The 17100-nt window shown below is 37.4% G+C and overlaps 1 protein-coding gene across 3 annotated transcripts in view; it reads left to right on the top strand.

Annotated features, from left to right (window-relative positions):
* Positions 1-17100, top strand: part of USP24 (ubiquitin specific peptidase 24) — a 65792-nt gene that overhangs the window by 8826 nt on the left and 39866 nt on the right. For all 3 annotated transcript variants that reach the window (XM_075037182.1, XM_075037183.1, XM_075037184.1), the window contains exons 2-15: positions 4034-4199; positions 5178-5245; positions 6678-6821; positions 7389-7511; positions 8388-8423; positions 9012-9077; positions 10556-10621; positions 11409-11483; positions 12255-12413; positions 13732-13846; positions 14380-14483; positions 15680-15787; positions 16292-16387; positions 16491-16652. In XM_075037182.1, the coding sequence (XP_074893283.1) occupies positions 4034-4199; positions 5178-5245; positions 6678-6821; positions 7389-7511; positions 8388-8423; positions 9012-9077; positions 10556-10621; positions 11409-11483; positions 12255-12413; positions 13732-13846; positions 14380-14483; positions 15680-15787; positions 16292-16387; positions 16491-16652 (1488 nt within the window). The remainder of the gene's footprint in view (positions 1-4033; positions 4200-5177; positions 5246-6677; positions 6822-7388; positions 7512-8387; positions 8424-9011; positions 9078-10555; positions 10622-11408; positions 11484-12254; positions 12414-13731; positions 13847-14379; positions 14484-15679; positions 15788-16291; positions 16388-16490; positions 16653-17100) is intronic.

Genomic DNA, 17100 nt, shown 5'->3' with positions numbered 1-17100 from the left:
GTGACCGGTATGGTAAATGTCAGTGGCTTTAGTTAAACAGTGTTTGACGAGTTAATTAGCTGAATACTGCAGGAATACATTTTGAAGCTTTGATCTGTGACCTTTTGGCAATTAAAGTTAATTCATATTTCATTTTTTGTGTGAGGGCTAATCTTTGTTCTGTGTTAATCTTCCATGGAAGGTTTTATACTACAGACTTAAGCAATGCTTTATTGATCAGAGATTTAAAAATTTTTGTTTATTCAGCCTAGCAAACAACTCCGGGAGGTGCCAGGTCCCCAGAGTTAGAATCTTGAATCAGTGCTCAAGGCTGTTCATGTGAAGATATTTCTCTTGGGAGCCTGTGTTTGTATGTTTGGACATAACTGCATTTTCACACCTTGAAAATAAGCCAAAAGAGTCAAGTAATGCTGTTAGAATGGGGGGATCTTCAGGGCTTTTGTGTAATAAGAGATATATTGGAAGGCATGGAAAATGATGTTAAAGGTTTGGCAGCAAATGGTTTTTTTTTGTCTCAAGATTTCGGCTGCAGAATGGAGAATAGTCACAGGATATGTGATGTGCACCATGATTTTCTGTCTCGGAAAACATGATTCTTACAGACTTTTAAACTGTTTTATCTTTGGATGACCCATTGGCTGCCAGGAATAGTTTCTTTGCTTTTTACTGTTCTGTTGCTAGAGAATATCCCTACAAATCCTTACTGTGTCAGGTGCCAGTCCAGTATTAAATCCGTTCAGCCAGAATTGCATAGTCCTGATTTAGGTCATCATCAACTGGCAGACGCTATTCTTAAGTCATATATTTGAAGGGAGGGAGGGAGTTTCTATATTTTTTTTTAAAGTATGTAATTCCCAAAAAAAGAGACCCAGAAAACCACTTTTTGGGAGGCTGACATGGCCTCGTATACTATTTACTTTCATGTATAGCATACTCTTTCTTTAACAGCTTTTATTTCACCTGTGGACCCATGTCAGTAGAGTCTGTAGTGACTCCTAGCTCCTCAGTTACGAAGTGTTAATTGTGGCTACCTGTTCAGAGCTGTGATGTGTTGCATTTGTAAATGTCAACAGAGCAAGTAAGATCTTCAGCCTGTGTTGGTTACTGAGCCAACATAAAAATGGTGCAAGAGCTGAGCTGACATCACACCTTGCTACAGCAGCTGCTAGCTGCTGTTAATAAATCCCTCACTTTAAAGAGCAGTACACAAATTGATTTAAAAGTTGGATGGTGAACAGTTGGGGGGTTTTCTTGTACAGAGGGACACTAATTATGAAAGAGCAGCAATAAGTCTTTAAAGAGGCTGTTAGTCACACGAGATATGTTGTAAGAAACAAGACTCAGTCTGCTGTAATGTGAACTGAACATAGCAGTAATCTCCAAGAAATGCAGGGTATTGAATTTATTAATGGTTTGAAGCAGAATTTGAGTTTTAAACTACCTGGGCATTTATTTGAGATTGTTGCGTTTTTCACAGTGGCTGTGAAGCTACTTGTATGTGGTATGTTCTAAAATTAATAAATAATTAAACCTGATACTTTCTGAGCAGGGATTTAGTAGCAGAAAACTGACAAGCAAGAAGACTTGTTATCTGTAATTAGTGGAATGTGCCGAAGATGTGCTCCTTCAATGCAAATAGTTCCCATTGTTATTAGGGCAGTATTCCCAGTACTGCACTCATTGTTATTTCTTGTGTAAAAAACCACCTTTCACTACACTGTTGGTAGACTCAATCCAGAAATAGGGCAGACGTGTCCTTAGCGTGATTTATGATAAAGTCCTTATTTGTGGGAGCTGAATGTATGGTGAAGAATGTGTTATTTCACTCTTTCCTTACGAATTTCCGTTGTTACAGACACTGACAATCACTTGTGTGGTAAGAGGTAGATAAAGAGCAACATTACTTAGATGCAGATGGGGAAGCAGAACAGGTGTTTTCCAGAAACAGTTGAATGTCTGTGCTGCTATTGGACTGCAACTCTTAAACTATACATTGCTAAAACTAGTTTTATTTAACGTGGACACTTTCCTCCAGAGAATGGAGCAACCGTAGCTCAGTTACTGTCATCATTTGTTGAAATGTTGCTTTCCTTTGCTACAAGTCTAGGCTGAACTGAAATTGCTCAATGCCTAGCAATTGGGTGTTTATATTATACTCAGTCTACCTTTATTACTCTAATCATTCTATCCTGTACTGTTACTGTAAGGGCTTTCTTTATAACTGCACATTTATTTTCTACAGAAAATGGTTTTGTGTTCTGTATGGGTGTCCTTTACAAAAGCTGTAAACTCAACTGTTGTTTGTTTAATCAATACAACAGGGTATTTTCTGGAAAACTTTTTGCATTTAAATGCTTTTAGTATCTTATCATTTAGACCTTCAAACATTTATTCTCCAAAACTTGAAGTATTTAAATAGGGCATGATTTGCTAGATGTGAATTACTTCAGCCGTCCATGCACAGTACTGGATCGGATGACTACAGTTTCAGAAGTTGATATTCAGGTCTGTTAAAGTACAACTTCCCATAATGACAAACTTAGGGCTAAATGTTTAGTAGAGGCTTGGGGAAAGGTGGCACCTTACTTCCCAAACACTGATGGGGGGGGGAGCGGTTCTGAGCACTATTTTGTGTTCCGTTCCTATAAATTTTACTGCTGCTCTCCAGAACCTGTTAGTAAGTCCAGCCACTGTGTGCTATCACCTGCACCAATTAACTTTAAAGGCTAAGCTCTATACAATCGCTGTTTCCTTGGCTTAATATTTTTGACTGATTATGAAAGTGAATATGACACATTTACTTTTTAATAAATGGGTCTAATCATGCAAATAGCAAGTGCAGTGAGAGAGCTGGAAGCCCACTTGTCTGCGCACATTGATTTAATTCTTTGTATACCATGTCCTGAGTTCAGTTCTCTCTTTTGGTTTATTCCTTTCTGTTTGTTCCGTTCACTTTCCTGACACAGTCTTTTTTTCACTCTTGAGTGTTTCCCGCTTGTCCTTCCTCCCTACGTGTCTCTGGCTTCTCTCTCATCATTGCACTTGTGTTTTCCTCTGTCTCTGATAGTTGCTCCTGGTTGCTGCCAGGCCTCATCCAGACATTCTGTCCTTTCTCCTGCTTGGGTTGTCTGCTCTTGTGAAGGCAGGGAAAGTTACTCCGTGTGAACTCTTTGACACATTGGGTAACTAGCATCTATGGGAGGTTAAAAAAGAAACAAAAGAAAATAAATAAGTGACTTGTCTACTCTTTCCTTTGGCACTACTGAGGCAGTTACCTCATATGGCACTTAGCAAAGAACATGGGGCTAATTCTGTGTTCTGCCTGTAAGCAGAAATAGCTGCTGTTCAGCAGCACTAGCAAGGAGACCTGTAAAGCTTAGCTGCAGGCACCTGCTTGCTTTTTCCTAGTTTGCCTTCCAGAACATTTTCCAGTAACTCATTTTGACTTCAGGAGAAGGACAATTGTAGTTTCCTTGCTGGACAACTATATTTGAGATGTAATTTTTCCTTTAGATAATTAGTTAGTAAATAAAAAAATAGTCCTGATGTACTGGATTAGTGTCTTGTATTTCCTAATGTGGTAGGGTGAGAGGGTGATGAAATTGGCCTACCTTAGAATAAACTATTCCATATTGGACAGCAGTTGTTGAACAGAGGATTAATATGCAGATCTATGAAGATCAAGGTTTGTTCTCTACAGTCTCACAGGGACTGGAAGTACTTATCACTTGGCTCTAGGATCTGATATGCTAAGGAACAAGATTTTCCACTTAAATAGGCAATTAGTTAGCAATTAGTTATGTAAACATAGTAGTTATCACCTACAGGAAATACATAAAGGTATGTAATCCCTTCAATTCAAATTGAAGTATTAAGTTCTACTTTGAAAAACACAAGCAGCCTTAGGGTTGTTGAGAATTTGACATGCTTGTTACAAGCACAGCCGCTTTTTCTGAAGCTGCTAAATCCTTTAAAGAGTCTAGAAGAGAGAGAGAGAAAAATTGTTTCACTTGAACTTCCTTTTTATTCACAGAAAAATGATGAAAATGGGAATTGCTCTGGTGAAGGTATTGAGTTTCCAACAACTAACTTGTATGAACTGGAGAGCAGAGTTTTAACAGATCACTGGTCCATACCCTATAAGCGGGAAGAGTCTTTAGGCAAATGCCTAATTGCATCCACCTACTTAGCAAGACTAGGTAAGTTCTCTTTCTACACGTATAAAGATTATCTGTTCAAAGGATTTCATAGCAGTATGGTGGGCAGTTATGTCTTTTGTGTTAATCTTGCAGTTGTTTACTTAGCACCCTGCAGAATGATCGCATCTCTGTGAAAGTGGTTAACAGTGAACTATTCTACCCAACGCTGTAAAAAGAATGTCAGTCTCTTTTTTTTCTCTAAAGTAATTTGTTTACTTAAGCTTTTTTAAAAAGTGGAGCACATGTTTCTTTATGTTCTAATGGCTGTAGGAATTACTGTTTTTCAGAGCTGAATTACTGACTCTTTTTTTCATTGTGCTGGTTATTTTCCATTCGTAAAAACAAGCTGTCATCTAAATCCATGCTGTACCACACTTGTGTAACTGGTTGTTTTTCCCTAGTGAAATGCTTATAGTGCATTAGACCTGAATTTGACTTTTCTGTATTCAGTACTTTGGCTGGGCTTAAGAGTGCTATGGAGGCATCATGCCGAACAACTGATATAGAATGAGAGTGCAAGGTAGTTTTTCCATCATGCCTGATGACAGACTAGAGGGATGTTATAATCTGTTGGAAGAATTGAAGTTGTTAGGTGGTTCTGGTTTGCTTCTTTGTTTCTAACCTCTGTTAAAAGGCTGTACTTAGAATTGATTTTGGTTGGAGGCTGTGAAGCATCAGCAATGATCTGAAGTTAGTATGAATTGTAAATCTTGAAGGGAGAAATACTTATGGTGCTAATAAAGCTTGAAGAAGTTGTAAAAGATGGAATATTGGGAAACTTCTTATTTCTAAAAGGCAAGTTCTCTTGACTCACACTTTTTTGTGGCTGAAAAACATGCTAGTTATGAATGAACAGTAGCACAGTTACTACTGCTGGTTTTGGATGGTGTTCCCAAAAACTTGCAATGAGGTCCCTGAGGTAATCTTAAAAAGTATTTTTTTCAAATACTTTAAAAAAGCACTCTCCTTTCTGTAAAGGTCTTTCTGATTCTGATGAGAATTGCAAGAGATTTATGGACAGATGCATGCCTGAAGCATTTAAAAAGGTAAGTAGGGTACAGTAGACCAATTCAATGTTTCTTTGTATTCTTCATGGCAGAAATAGTGTTTTGTAATCCAGACTTCAGAAACTGTGGTAACTGGTGAGTGTGTTTTTAGATTAAAAGCATACTCAGATTATTTTCCTAGATTAAAATCATACATAGAGTTAAATTTAAAATCATACAAAGTCCCAGTTCTGCAACTCTGGCCAGTTCTGCTCCCCTGCCTCCCCTGCCCTTAAATGAAGAGCTCTGTAGTAATTAGTGAAGCCTACAGACAGGTTTAAAGATCTTTGGATACAGCCATTAGTGGCAAGTTCAGAATCAGATTTCCTTTAACTCTATTCTTTCTGCTCCTTCTTTGGAGGATTGCTGAATTCTTTCTTACCTCTTCATGATAGGTTTATAATTTGTCTTTCCCCTCGGTGCTTAATGCCTAATATGCCTCTGTGGCTGTTCTTCTCTGGGTCATTGTGAATTTTCTCCACTTCCCACTATTCCATCCATTTTTGATAGTGCCTAAATTTCTTGCCCAGTTTTTGACCATATGTATAAAAACATATTTACACCTTTTAAAAAGTTACTCAGTACTAATCTTAAAATACTGAGGATATAACTATACTTAAGGAAGATAGAAATTTAAGGGAAAAAATCTTTTTCCATTTGGCTATTAGAGAAATAACCTTACATATAATGCTTTTAAATCACTTGGTATTTTTTGCATATTAACTGGACGGTGTAGATTGCTCCTCCAGAAGGGTAGTCTGTAGACATCTAAGTTCAGAATGTGCTGAATTACAATTTGCTGAAATATTTGCAAGAAACTCTATTAATGATACAAAAAGTAATTGTATTTAACATAGTGAGCTTTTTAACTGCTTACGTTCAGACACAGCTAACAGAAATTAGATGAAGTTTGCAGATGGAAGCTCAGTGTCCTTTCTAAACAACCAGATTAGACCAGATTTAAAGAACATGTTTCAGTAGGTGGGAAAGCAGAATTAAATACCTCTCTCTTCATGGTGCATATTCTTTGTGTGAATTGGTAAATGGTTATTACAGCTGAATCAGTGCAGCTTTGTGGCACGCCTACTTGAAGACTTAATAGTTGTGTGTTCAATCTGCAAACAAATTAGTTTCATATTAGTTGTTCTTTGCAAAGGTTACAGTCTTTACTAATGCATGGAAATGGAAAACAGTTTGCTTTGATACATTTTCTTTTCCGTCATAAGCTGTGATTTAAGGTGTTCTTCAATGAAATTACAAATTTAATTAACTCTTAAGCCATTAGTGCAGGAAGAGCATCTGAAAAACACACCAGACAGTGATTAGTACACTCTAAGGAAACATTTGGCCTGAAAACAGTCTCAGGGGTTGATAAATTTTTCCTGTTGTGTGATTGTGCTCAAACTTCAAAAAAATTTTATTTTTTTTTTAGCTGTTGACATCCAGTGCTGTTCACAAATGGGGAACTGAAATCCATGAAGGAATATACAACATGCTTATGCTGCTAGTGGACCTAGTTGCAGAAAGAGTAAAACAAGATCCTATTCCTGTGGGCCTGCTCAGTGTACTTACAATGGTATTTGACTCTCTGATGCAGTTTCTAGTATTTGGGTATTTGGCATTTCATATTAATGCTGCTGATGCTTTTTCTAACTATTTAAGCTGTAGTGTATTGTCTTACAATCCGCAGCCATTGCTTGCTGCAGATTTTTAACATCCAGTATGCAATACCTAAGGCACGAGTGCTGTTCAAAACTTCTGAAAACTAGCGTGTTCAAAACAAAACAAAAAAACCCCCACATCTGCTGTCACTTCACTGTTTATTTTTTAAAACTGATACCACATCTGCTGTCACGTCACTGTTTATTTTTTAAAACTGATACTTTGAGTTCATTTCCCCCTTTTATGACTATCTGGCTCGCATGGGTATTGGATATTGTCTGTACAGAATGGAAGCTTCAGAATGCTTTCTACAGTGAGAACTGAGAGGCAGGAGCAGGGGTCTTCTGTTAAACTTTATTTTTTGCTAGATCTTTAACTGTCAACCAGGAAAATGCTCAACTGAAAAAGTCAATTATTATCAAGATAAGTTTTGAGACTGGCATAAGCCACACTGTTCATTGCCATGGGCTTTTCTTTCAAGGCATTTAACCCCGACAATGAATATCATTTCAAGAATCGAATGAAGGTATGCCAGAGAAACTGGGCAGAAGTCTTCGGGGAGGGGAACATGCATGCTGTCTCGCCCATATCCACTTTTCAGAAGGTGAGCATAACCATGCCCTAAAAGCTGTTTTTAGGGTAGACGTGTTTGTTTCAGAAAAGATTGATTAGTAAGTATTTATAACACAAGAAAGCTTAAATGTGTCACCAAGAATTACAGCAAATAGATCTTCAGTACATGTTGGTCTGTATAAATTAATTTGTCCTCTCAAATTGTCCCAGTTCTCTATTAGAGGCTGGATTTAGAAATTGGTGTACTTTCATGGCTAAAGTAGCACCACAGTCAGATGGGTAGATCTGTTGTAGCTGAGGACTGACATCTGTTTGGCTGTTGAGTGTGAAATGACCAGGATAACTCAAACTGTACAGTTCTAGCAGAGAATTCATGCTTTTCTGACAGCCAAGGATAGGGTATCTTCAAGTAAGACACACTGGCAGGGAGGCAGTTTTTGAGGTTTACACTGTCTTGTCACAGTTGTTCCAGATGAGTGGGGTCTAAAAAAGCATCAGTGGAGTTGATCTCTCCTTCAGGAGACAAGTTTGTGGCCGTAGAAAGAAAATTCTACATCTGCTGGTTTGGGAAGGGCTCTTTAGTAATGTTTCACGCTGCTAATGTGCTATAAATACACTTGCTTGTGAGTCAGCAGCCACAGCGTGTACTGTTGCCACAGCACGTGGTCAGTGATGTCAAGCGGAGTCCAAAAAAGGATGATGCTAATGAGAACCAACCAGAGCTCCAGTTACACGCTTATTAAAGGAGCTGTTACAAACACATTGCTGTTTTCTTTGAAATAATAGTGCATGCATTTGAGGTGTGGATTAATAGGCTGAATGTGTCTGTCCAAATCTCTGTTTCAGAAGACAAATGTTTAGCATTAATGTTGCATCTACTAATTTGTTAATGTTTTAATTGTTCAAGGAACCTCATGGGTGGCTGGTGGATCTGGTAAACAGAGTAAGTAACCGTAAAGCAAGCAGAATTGTTATTTGTCACTTGAATTCATTGGTCTTCAGAGATAATTTCTTCTCCCCCTCCAGACTTGTTTTTCCACTCTTTACTTTTCTGACAACCACAGAAAAAAAGTTTAAGATTTTGATCCTGCCTATATATAGGGAAGGGGCCTTGCTAAATACGTCTTTTTGAGTTGCTGCCTTCTCCCTTGAGCACCTTTACCCTAACATGATAGCTATGATTAGAGGAAGTCAGGAACTCACCTTAGGCTGCGGTGCTGTTTCCCAGTCAAACGTGCCAGGCCAGTCAGCTGTTGGTATATGTGGTCTAGCTTTCTTCCCTATAACCATTTTTGCCCAAGACAGTGTTTCTAGCTTGATGTTTAAACCGGTATCAGGTATAGTTGCATTGCATTCCCCAGTGTGCCCCTGAACTTCCATGAGAACATAAAGCTTATGTTGAATGTGATGTTCCATGGTAAAGGATATTGTTGGCATCCCAGGAACTGTCAATGGAGTATTTTCTATAATAGCTTATTTAAAACATAAAATACTGTAGTTCACTAACATAATACTGATTATTCTATTTCAGTTTGCGGAGTTGGGTGGTTTTTCAGCAATTCAGTCCAAACTCAATTCAGAAGATATTGAACTTGGGGTAAGTTCATCTTCTGTCATGAGACTTCTCCCTTTCCATTACATACTTCATGTAGAACCAGTAGCATCCCTTTTGGCAGTGGTCTTACCTTTGCTTTGGTACCAGAACAACACTCCCACAGAGCCCTGGAGGAGTGCTGTCAGACTGGAGGTCAAATGAGGTAGTGCATAAGAATCCTAACTAAAGAGCTTTTGAGACTTCACAGAAAAGAGGAAGGGTTAGTGTACCTTTCTGGCTAACATTCAGTCTTCCTATTAGACATCAGTCAATCTCATTTCACTGTCTATTTACCAGTACATTCCTGGTTTTCTGTTTACTTCAGCTGTAGCTGCATTTAGCTGCAAGTGAATTGACTGCTGTCATTTATTATAGAAATCATTGTTTAAGGAAAAAAAAATCCTTAGGAAGACAGACACTGTCTAATCCTAAGCAACTTTTCAAGAGCTGTGTCTAAAAACTGACTGGTTCAACAGTGCTAAACTATTTTTGGTGACAAAGCCTAATTTGTTTCGTTTTTGCTTCCTAACCTATATTCAGGAGACTTCAGAATCTTTAAAGCTTTGAAGAACAAGGAGGCTAAGGGAAAACAATGTCATTTAGAATCTTGTTGCCCAGTATAAAATCAGTCTGCTTTCAGTGAAATGCCATTTGGAGAGAATTAAACTTCTTTTCTTGGGATGTTGATATTTGCTGCTTTTTATAAAGAGATAGGTTCATATGTGAGCATGACAGAACAATAGGAAAACTCGGATTCAAATCCTGATCCTGCAGTAGAAACTTTGACTTTAATGATTAATAACTGCTTGCTTAGGAAGGAAGTCTGGGTCAGCATCAATTAATTTAGGCCTTTGATTGTAGTGGTGCACACTCAATTTCACAATTCTTGATTCAGAGTGAGAAGAAACCAATTTTTATATTATTTATTAGCAAACAAATGCCTTTATGCATTTAACTTCTAGATGATAGATATCACTTGAAGATCGTTCATTGAAGAGATCTCGACATGTATAGGACAGACACATTTACAAAAGCTTTCTCCCACTTAATGCTTTGGGAAAGAAATTTGCCATCTGGCTTTAACCTTAAGCCTTGCATTCACACTTCTCATTGCCGTAGAGAGCAACCAAAATGTGATTTGTCCCTTTCTGTCTGTTTATATCTGTGACTGAAACAAGATCAGACAGAGAAGACTGAACAGAATGATGAGAGGACCAAGATCAGTGAAAACTGGGAAGGCATTTTTTGTTTCAGGCAAAAATATATAACACATACTGTACGCTGTAGAGTAAATCTCTTTCCTGAACCATGTGTTGTTGCAAAGTACTTGCACACCAAAATCAATTTGTAGCAAATGACTGGAAATTATCGTATGAGATAAATAATACTTTTTCACCTTCATTTGCTTTTTAAGGTATAGATCACTAGCTCTGAAAAGATCTCTCATACATGCACCTAAATACTTGTTGTATTTCTTTCAGGCAATCTCTGCATTAGTTCAACCATTTGGAGTTTGTGCAGAATATCTTAACTCTTCTGTAGTACAGGTAAAAAGCCTTTGTTATGAGTTATCAAAGAACTGAAAATTAGATTACAACTGTGTTGGTGTGAAACTGGTGACTAATTTGAAAAGCCTTCAAAACTCACATTGCATAAAGTACAAGAACCATTTTGAGCATCCTGAGGGTGATGGATAAAGGGCTCAGACAATGTTCAGATTAATTTTCTAAGCACAGGGATCTGTAGTCACGTATCAACATCTGCAACAGTGAGAAGCTTTGCCACTGCCATTAGTAAGCTTCTTCAGTGTCAAGCATGTGGGAAAAGAATCTAGCCCGATGGATGGATTTTGGGTTAAGTTTAACTTTCTGGCTGAGATCAAGCCTGTGGATATGAGAGTTTACACTGGAAAAATTGTGGTACAGGAAAAAATTCACCATGATATATTTGTACATGCAAATGTACTGCAAGCTTCACACCTGCACTCACTAACAAAAGCTATTGTTTTTTTAAGTCTTTATTTGAAGAGGAGGTAGTTTAGAAGCCACAGGGAGTCAGAAGGGCACGTGCATCTAATAACTGATGTATTTTGAAAGGTTGGTTGGTCTGTCTGTCTTTTTTTTGCAAACCTGTATTATGGTGGTCTGAAATGGCTTCTTACTCTAATTGCTTTTTTCTGGACATACCTAGCAGGATAGTTTTATGTATGTTGTAGGTATTGCTTTGTGAGTTTTCAGTTATGTATTTCATTTTGCTGCAGCCAGATCTTCTGAGTAATGTAATTGATTTCAGGAAACATAAAATGATTGTCATGCCTTTTCTCATGTTCTTTAGCCTATGCTGGACCCAGTCATTCATAAAATGATTAAATATGTACAGAATGTAGAAGAAAAGGACTTGAAAGACAAGGTAATTTTTTATATATTAAATATTTAGGAAGAACTTACTGTGTGTCTTGGAAATGCTGGCAATGTAAACTAGAACAATAGCTTTATTTTCACTGGCAAAAATACAGCCTGTTACGAATTCTGACTGAATGACATAGAACAAAATATATTTGCCCAATTCCATTCAATACCCTTTTCAGTAGATATCTGATGTTACGACCATTTTTAAAATACTTTGCTGGTGTTGCTATCAAATATGTTTTTGTTGGTACCCTTCTGCAATGTGCTGAATGCTCACTCCTCTAACTGACTTGAAGATGCTTACTGTCTTGCAGTCTGTTAAATTATTATAATTAGTATGCATATGATTGTTGCATTAGCTGTTTGCTTCTGAGAATTTGGTAACTGTTGATAAAATGTCCGTGTAACTTGTGACTACTTCCTGTATTACCCTGAATTTGGCATTCAGTTCTATAAGATTTTTTTAAGTGTTGATTTTTTACTTAGACTGAAATTGTTAATTGTAAACTGGAAAGTGTGCATAGGTTGTGTAACTAGAGAGGAGCGATTTAGTGTTCCAAATCTGTAGCAACAGAGTCCACTTTAACTAAAGGTTCTGTTTTAAAATTTCTAGTGTACAAGTAATACTTTCAGATGTACATGGTACTTCATTTCATAGATTAAACAGTCTGTATTGGGTCACTAAACCTACTCTTTGTGAATCATTGAAGTCTGAAACAAAATAGCAATGCCTCTATTTGACTTTTGTTGTTGTTGTTGTTGTTTTAAACAGAGACTAGTCAGTATCCCTGAGCTCTTGTCTGGTATCAAACTGCTGTGTATGCGCTTCCAACCTGATTTGGTAACTGCGGTAGATGACTTACGCCTGGACATTCTGTTGCGCATGTTAAAATCTCCTCACTTCAGTGCAAAAATGAATTCCCTCAAAGAAGTAGGTTTGCTTTTTGTGTGTCTGTGTGCACGCACACACGTGCATGTGTGTAGGTGGGATGGGTTGTTAATAAGCCATCGAAACCACAACCTTAAAAAAAGAGGTGGCACAATATTTCCCGACAAATTATGTTGCCTTAGCAAAAGCTCAGTTCGTAATAAATACCAAAACAAGTTAATATGACAGGAGTTGTTTGTAATATTAGTAGCCACTGCAAGGACTGTGACCTTTCAGTTAGACAACAACTAGCCATAGTTTGAACCTTTTCCAAGAACTGCAATTTCAGATTGATTTGTAAGCAATGATCTGTGCTATTCATTGAATATTCACTCTGAGATAACCCTGATAATTCAGAGCATCCTATGGGATATCCCGTTTCTCTCCTCCTCTCATTGAAAGAAAAGGGAAAAAAAAACTAAATGAGACATAATCCTAGACTGGTGTCCCAGTCCAGTTATATCTGGTCATTACACTGTGTAACTGTATTTTTTTTATTACGGTTGTACATGGACACTGTAGTAGCGCCTAGGAGCTGGAGTTTATGAACCGGGGCTCTTTGTGCTAGAATCTTACATCTAAGTAGAAGAAAACAGTTCATTTTTGATTGGAGTTGTGGTTTAGAGTTGTTCATTCATCTCTTCCTTCCAGAACTCGCACAATTTAAGTGTCCAAAAAAAATGCTTTTTTTTTTTTAGTATGCAGACATTGTAAGGTGTTTTAGAGTCCCTCTTTTGTGCTTTTTGCTTCTTTATTTATGGGAAAATTGAGATGTTAAACCTCATTGCTGTTTGGTTCTTAATCATAAAGGCTGTGTGTCCTTGGTGAAGTTACAGAAGTGTGGCTTTTGAAGGCTTTAGCAGAAATGTACTCTTACTCCCTAGAGTGAGGAGCCTGTATCGGTTCTATGTTGGATAAAAAATAGGACACCAATTTGTGTGTAACAAGCAGAAGCCTGAGATAACCTACTTCTGGTATATCTGTAGAAATATACCTGGCAGCACAGGCCAGCTTTTCTGTGTCAGACTGAGAATAAGAATCTACTGTATCAAGAGACTGATGACAAGAAGGTGTTTCTGGTTAGGAATTTGCCTTTAAACAGGTTATTAAAAAACAAAAACAAACAAACAAAAACAAAATGCAAAAAAACCCCAAACCACACCAGCCAACCAAACAGAAAACCCCCAAACACCTCCCGTGCTCAAAATACTTCAGGATTCACACTTAAGCTTTGGAGTAAGCCTTTCGAATAGATTTCATTGTGTGCCTATATAATTTATGTGGGAATCATTGTTAGAATCTCACATTTTGCAATTTTTAGGTAACGAAATTAATAGAAGACAGCACTGTATCCAAGTCAGTGAAGAATGCAATAGATACAGACCGATTACTAAACTGGCTAGTAGAAAATTCTGTTCTGTCAATTGCTCTAGAAGGTAAGCACTTTCACAAAGACTTTTGGCATGTGCTTTGAATGTCTTAAATTTAAAAATTCCATCTGTCCCTTTAAATACATTTTAATAGGACACTATTAACAAAGGAGTTCAAGATTTTTGTCATTGTCAAAATAGAGTAAGGAAAACCCTGCAAATTCTGCAACTATTATCTAGTCCTCTATTTGACATCTGTGCAGCTGTCTTCTGCTGTACGTGGGGTTTTTACTCTCAGTTTATCTTTGTATATTGTTAGCCTCTAGAAAAGAGAGAAAATGGGGGGGGGGGGTGTATCCAAGTAGTAACATTCTATAGGTATGAATTGCTATCAGATGTATGAAGTAAAACAAAAAAATGGAAAGAGCCTTGTTCTTCTTCTTTGGACTCATAGGTTTGTCTGTAATGGTAGAGAAAGAACTTTCAAATGAAGATAGCTTTGTCTCCCTTCTTCTTTTAAAAGAACTTGTTTATTCTTATGCATTTAATGTATTTAAGACTGGTTTAAATATATTTATTTAGTTGCCTTTGTTTCATAGGTAATATAGACCAAGCGCAATACTGTGATCGTATAAAGGGAATTATTGAACTGCTGGGCAGTAAGTTATCTTTAGACGAGCTCACTAAAATTTGGAGAATTCAGGTAAGCAACCAAGACCAGGCAGGTGCTTTTAGACTGCCTTACAAAAGCAAACATTCTAATGGTGGGATTTGTTTGTTTATAATATATGCATCTCTTTTTATTGCAAAGTGGAGGTGTTGAGATCTTAACAGTATAATTAATGCAAAGGCTTTCTTCTACTTCTTTCTTTACCATTTTAAATCAAGTGTTCTGGCAGTTTCTTGTAACACAGCTGTTAAATCTTATGCTGAAGTTCAGTTCTTTGCAACAAGTGTTAAGGGGCTGCAAAAATATTTGCCTTGGAATAGGAGGTTGTCAGCCTGAAATAGGTGATAGAGTGTTTGTCTAGACCAAAGACCATGCCTACGGATATTAATTTTCATGGCTGGAGGTATAAATTTGAATGCAGCTCATAGCGTGACTTTAAAGACAGTGGGCTCAAGCTATATGAATTCCTGTTTAACTTCCTGTACATACATATAATTGACTGACAAGTCATCTTTTCACATTCACTTTATGTATATTCAGCTTATCACTGTGTAGGAAAGGTGGCTTGACTGATTAACGCAAATGACATGTGGAGATTTTGACCAGAAATGTAATCTTCTGCTGCAGGAAATGGTTTTCTTCTCTGTCCAAATGTTGAAGTTTTAGACTAACCTCATTGGATGCTGTCAGATGCACAGTATGTGCGGGCATGGTAGCAAGTCTTGCATGCTTAGTAGAGCTGAAGTATGATTCTAGCTCACTCACTTTTATTCTTTAATAAAATGCAATACTTTCTCCCCTCTTCTGGCTGTTGTTACCATGGTGCTCCCATCAGTGTGGGAGGAGATTTTGTATTGCTTACTTTTGAGTAAAGCCTTAAAGAGTGTCAGAGATGGAGCACCCCACACATGAACTTAACCAAGCAATAAAAATGGTGATGTTTGTATTGCTGGCACCACACCTTACAGCGGTATGAGGCACTGCAGCATCTTGAAGCTGCTGTAATAATGGCAGACTAATTTATTCTTTCCTGCTTTAGAATTACTTCCAAAGACCTCTCTGCCAGTGAAACGAGGAGCAGAGACAGTTATTCTTACCTTGTGTTTCTAACATATCAAAAGCTGTTATTCTTTCTCATTAGTATGAATAGTAGGATAATGCTTACATGAAGATTTTTCTCTATCTCATTTGGGAGACATACATTCTCATGTTTTTCCTCTTCTTTTCAGTCAGGACAGTCGTCCACTGTGATTGAAAACATACATACCATTATTGCTGCAGCTGCTGTGAAGTTTAGCTCTGATCAGCTCAATCATTTATTTGTTCTAATCCAAAAGGTAAGTTTTCACATGAATTTACATTCCTTAGGAAGAGAATTGATGAGACATATGTGTGCATCCAGCATACCAAAAGGCAAATGCCTTGAATATGTTTATATTTCCTACATAAATATATAAATATAACGTTGGCTATAAAAATAACACTGTTAATACTGATTATTTTTTTTTTGTTAACCCAAAAGCCTGGTATGTTACTGTATTGTATTGCTAATTGACTTAGATTTTAAGTATGTTATATAGACAGTGCTAAGGTACTTAAAGTGAGATGTTATTATTATATTTAATCTCTGACAGTTCATATTTGAAAGAGAGTTGGGCACATTAGTACTGTAACTCCCAGTAACAAAAATAAGGAAATATGTGTGGTGGAAACATACTTGTTTGGTTTTTGATTTTCCTGCAGTAGTATAATTGTAAATTATATTGTTGTGTACACTTGAGACTTAACAGACTGACAGTGCTTGCTGCTTTAATAGTGAATGTTATTTCTTTGCTATGCAGAGCTGGGAGACAGAGAGTGATAGAGTGCGACAGAAGCTGTTGAGCCTGATAGGGCGCATTGGTCGAGAAGCACGGGTGGAGACAACCACTGGAAAGGCATGTGAATGTTTTTGATTTTTTTTTTTTTTCTTTATTGAATGTAGGGTTGCTAGTCTCTGTACTTCCTAGGTCCTGACTGATCTTGTACTTCTTCCTCTAGGTTCTGGAGGTACTTTGGGAGCTGGCTCATCTTCCAACTTTACCATGTAGTCTTATTCAGCAGGCCTTGGAGGAACATCTGACAATCCTCAGTGATGCCTATGCAGTGAAAGAGGCAGTGAAAAGAAATTACATCATCAAATGCATAGAGGATATTAAGAGGGTTGGTTTATTATTTTATCTTTTCAAAAATGTAATGTTATCTAGCCTTGATGTTGCCCTTTCTTTCAAGATGCACAAATTGCGTGTCCCATCTGTAAGTTCTTACCTTGGGGAGTCCATGAGAGGGGTAGGCTTTGTGTGAGCCAGTTTGTTGACCATGAGACTCATAGTAAGTCTCTTGCCTTTGTTTTAAGCAAATTTTCAGCACAAGGAGTGATCATTTTATGGGAAACTACCAGGATGGGCCCAAGGTTAGAATTTGCAAATGGAACCACTCTAAAGGTATGTCAGTATTTTAACTGTCCCTTTCATGTGAAAGCCTAGATTAGTTTTCTTTGAGTTAAGCATGTGTTCTGGCATGACCATTAAGTCTCAAAATGCAAATCGATATTTAAATCATAGTAGTTTTGTATTTTAATAAAATACTTAAACTCTTTTCATCTAACATA

This window comes from Buteo buteo, chromosome 10 (assembly GCF_964188355.1).
Source record: "Buteo buteo chromosome 10, bButBut1.hap1.1, whole genome shotgun sequence".
Taxonomy (NCBI): Eukaryota; Metazoa; Chordata; class Aves; order Accipitriformes; family Accipitridae; genus Buteo; species Buteo buteo.
This window is presented reverse-complemented; position numbering and strand designations above follow the sequence as displayed.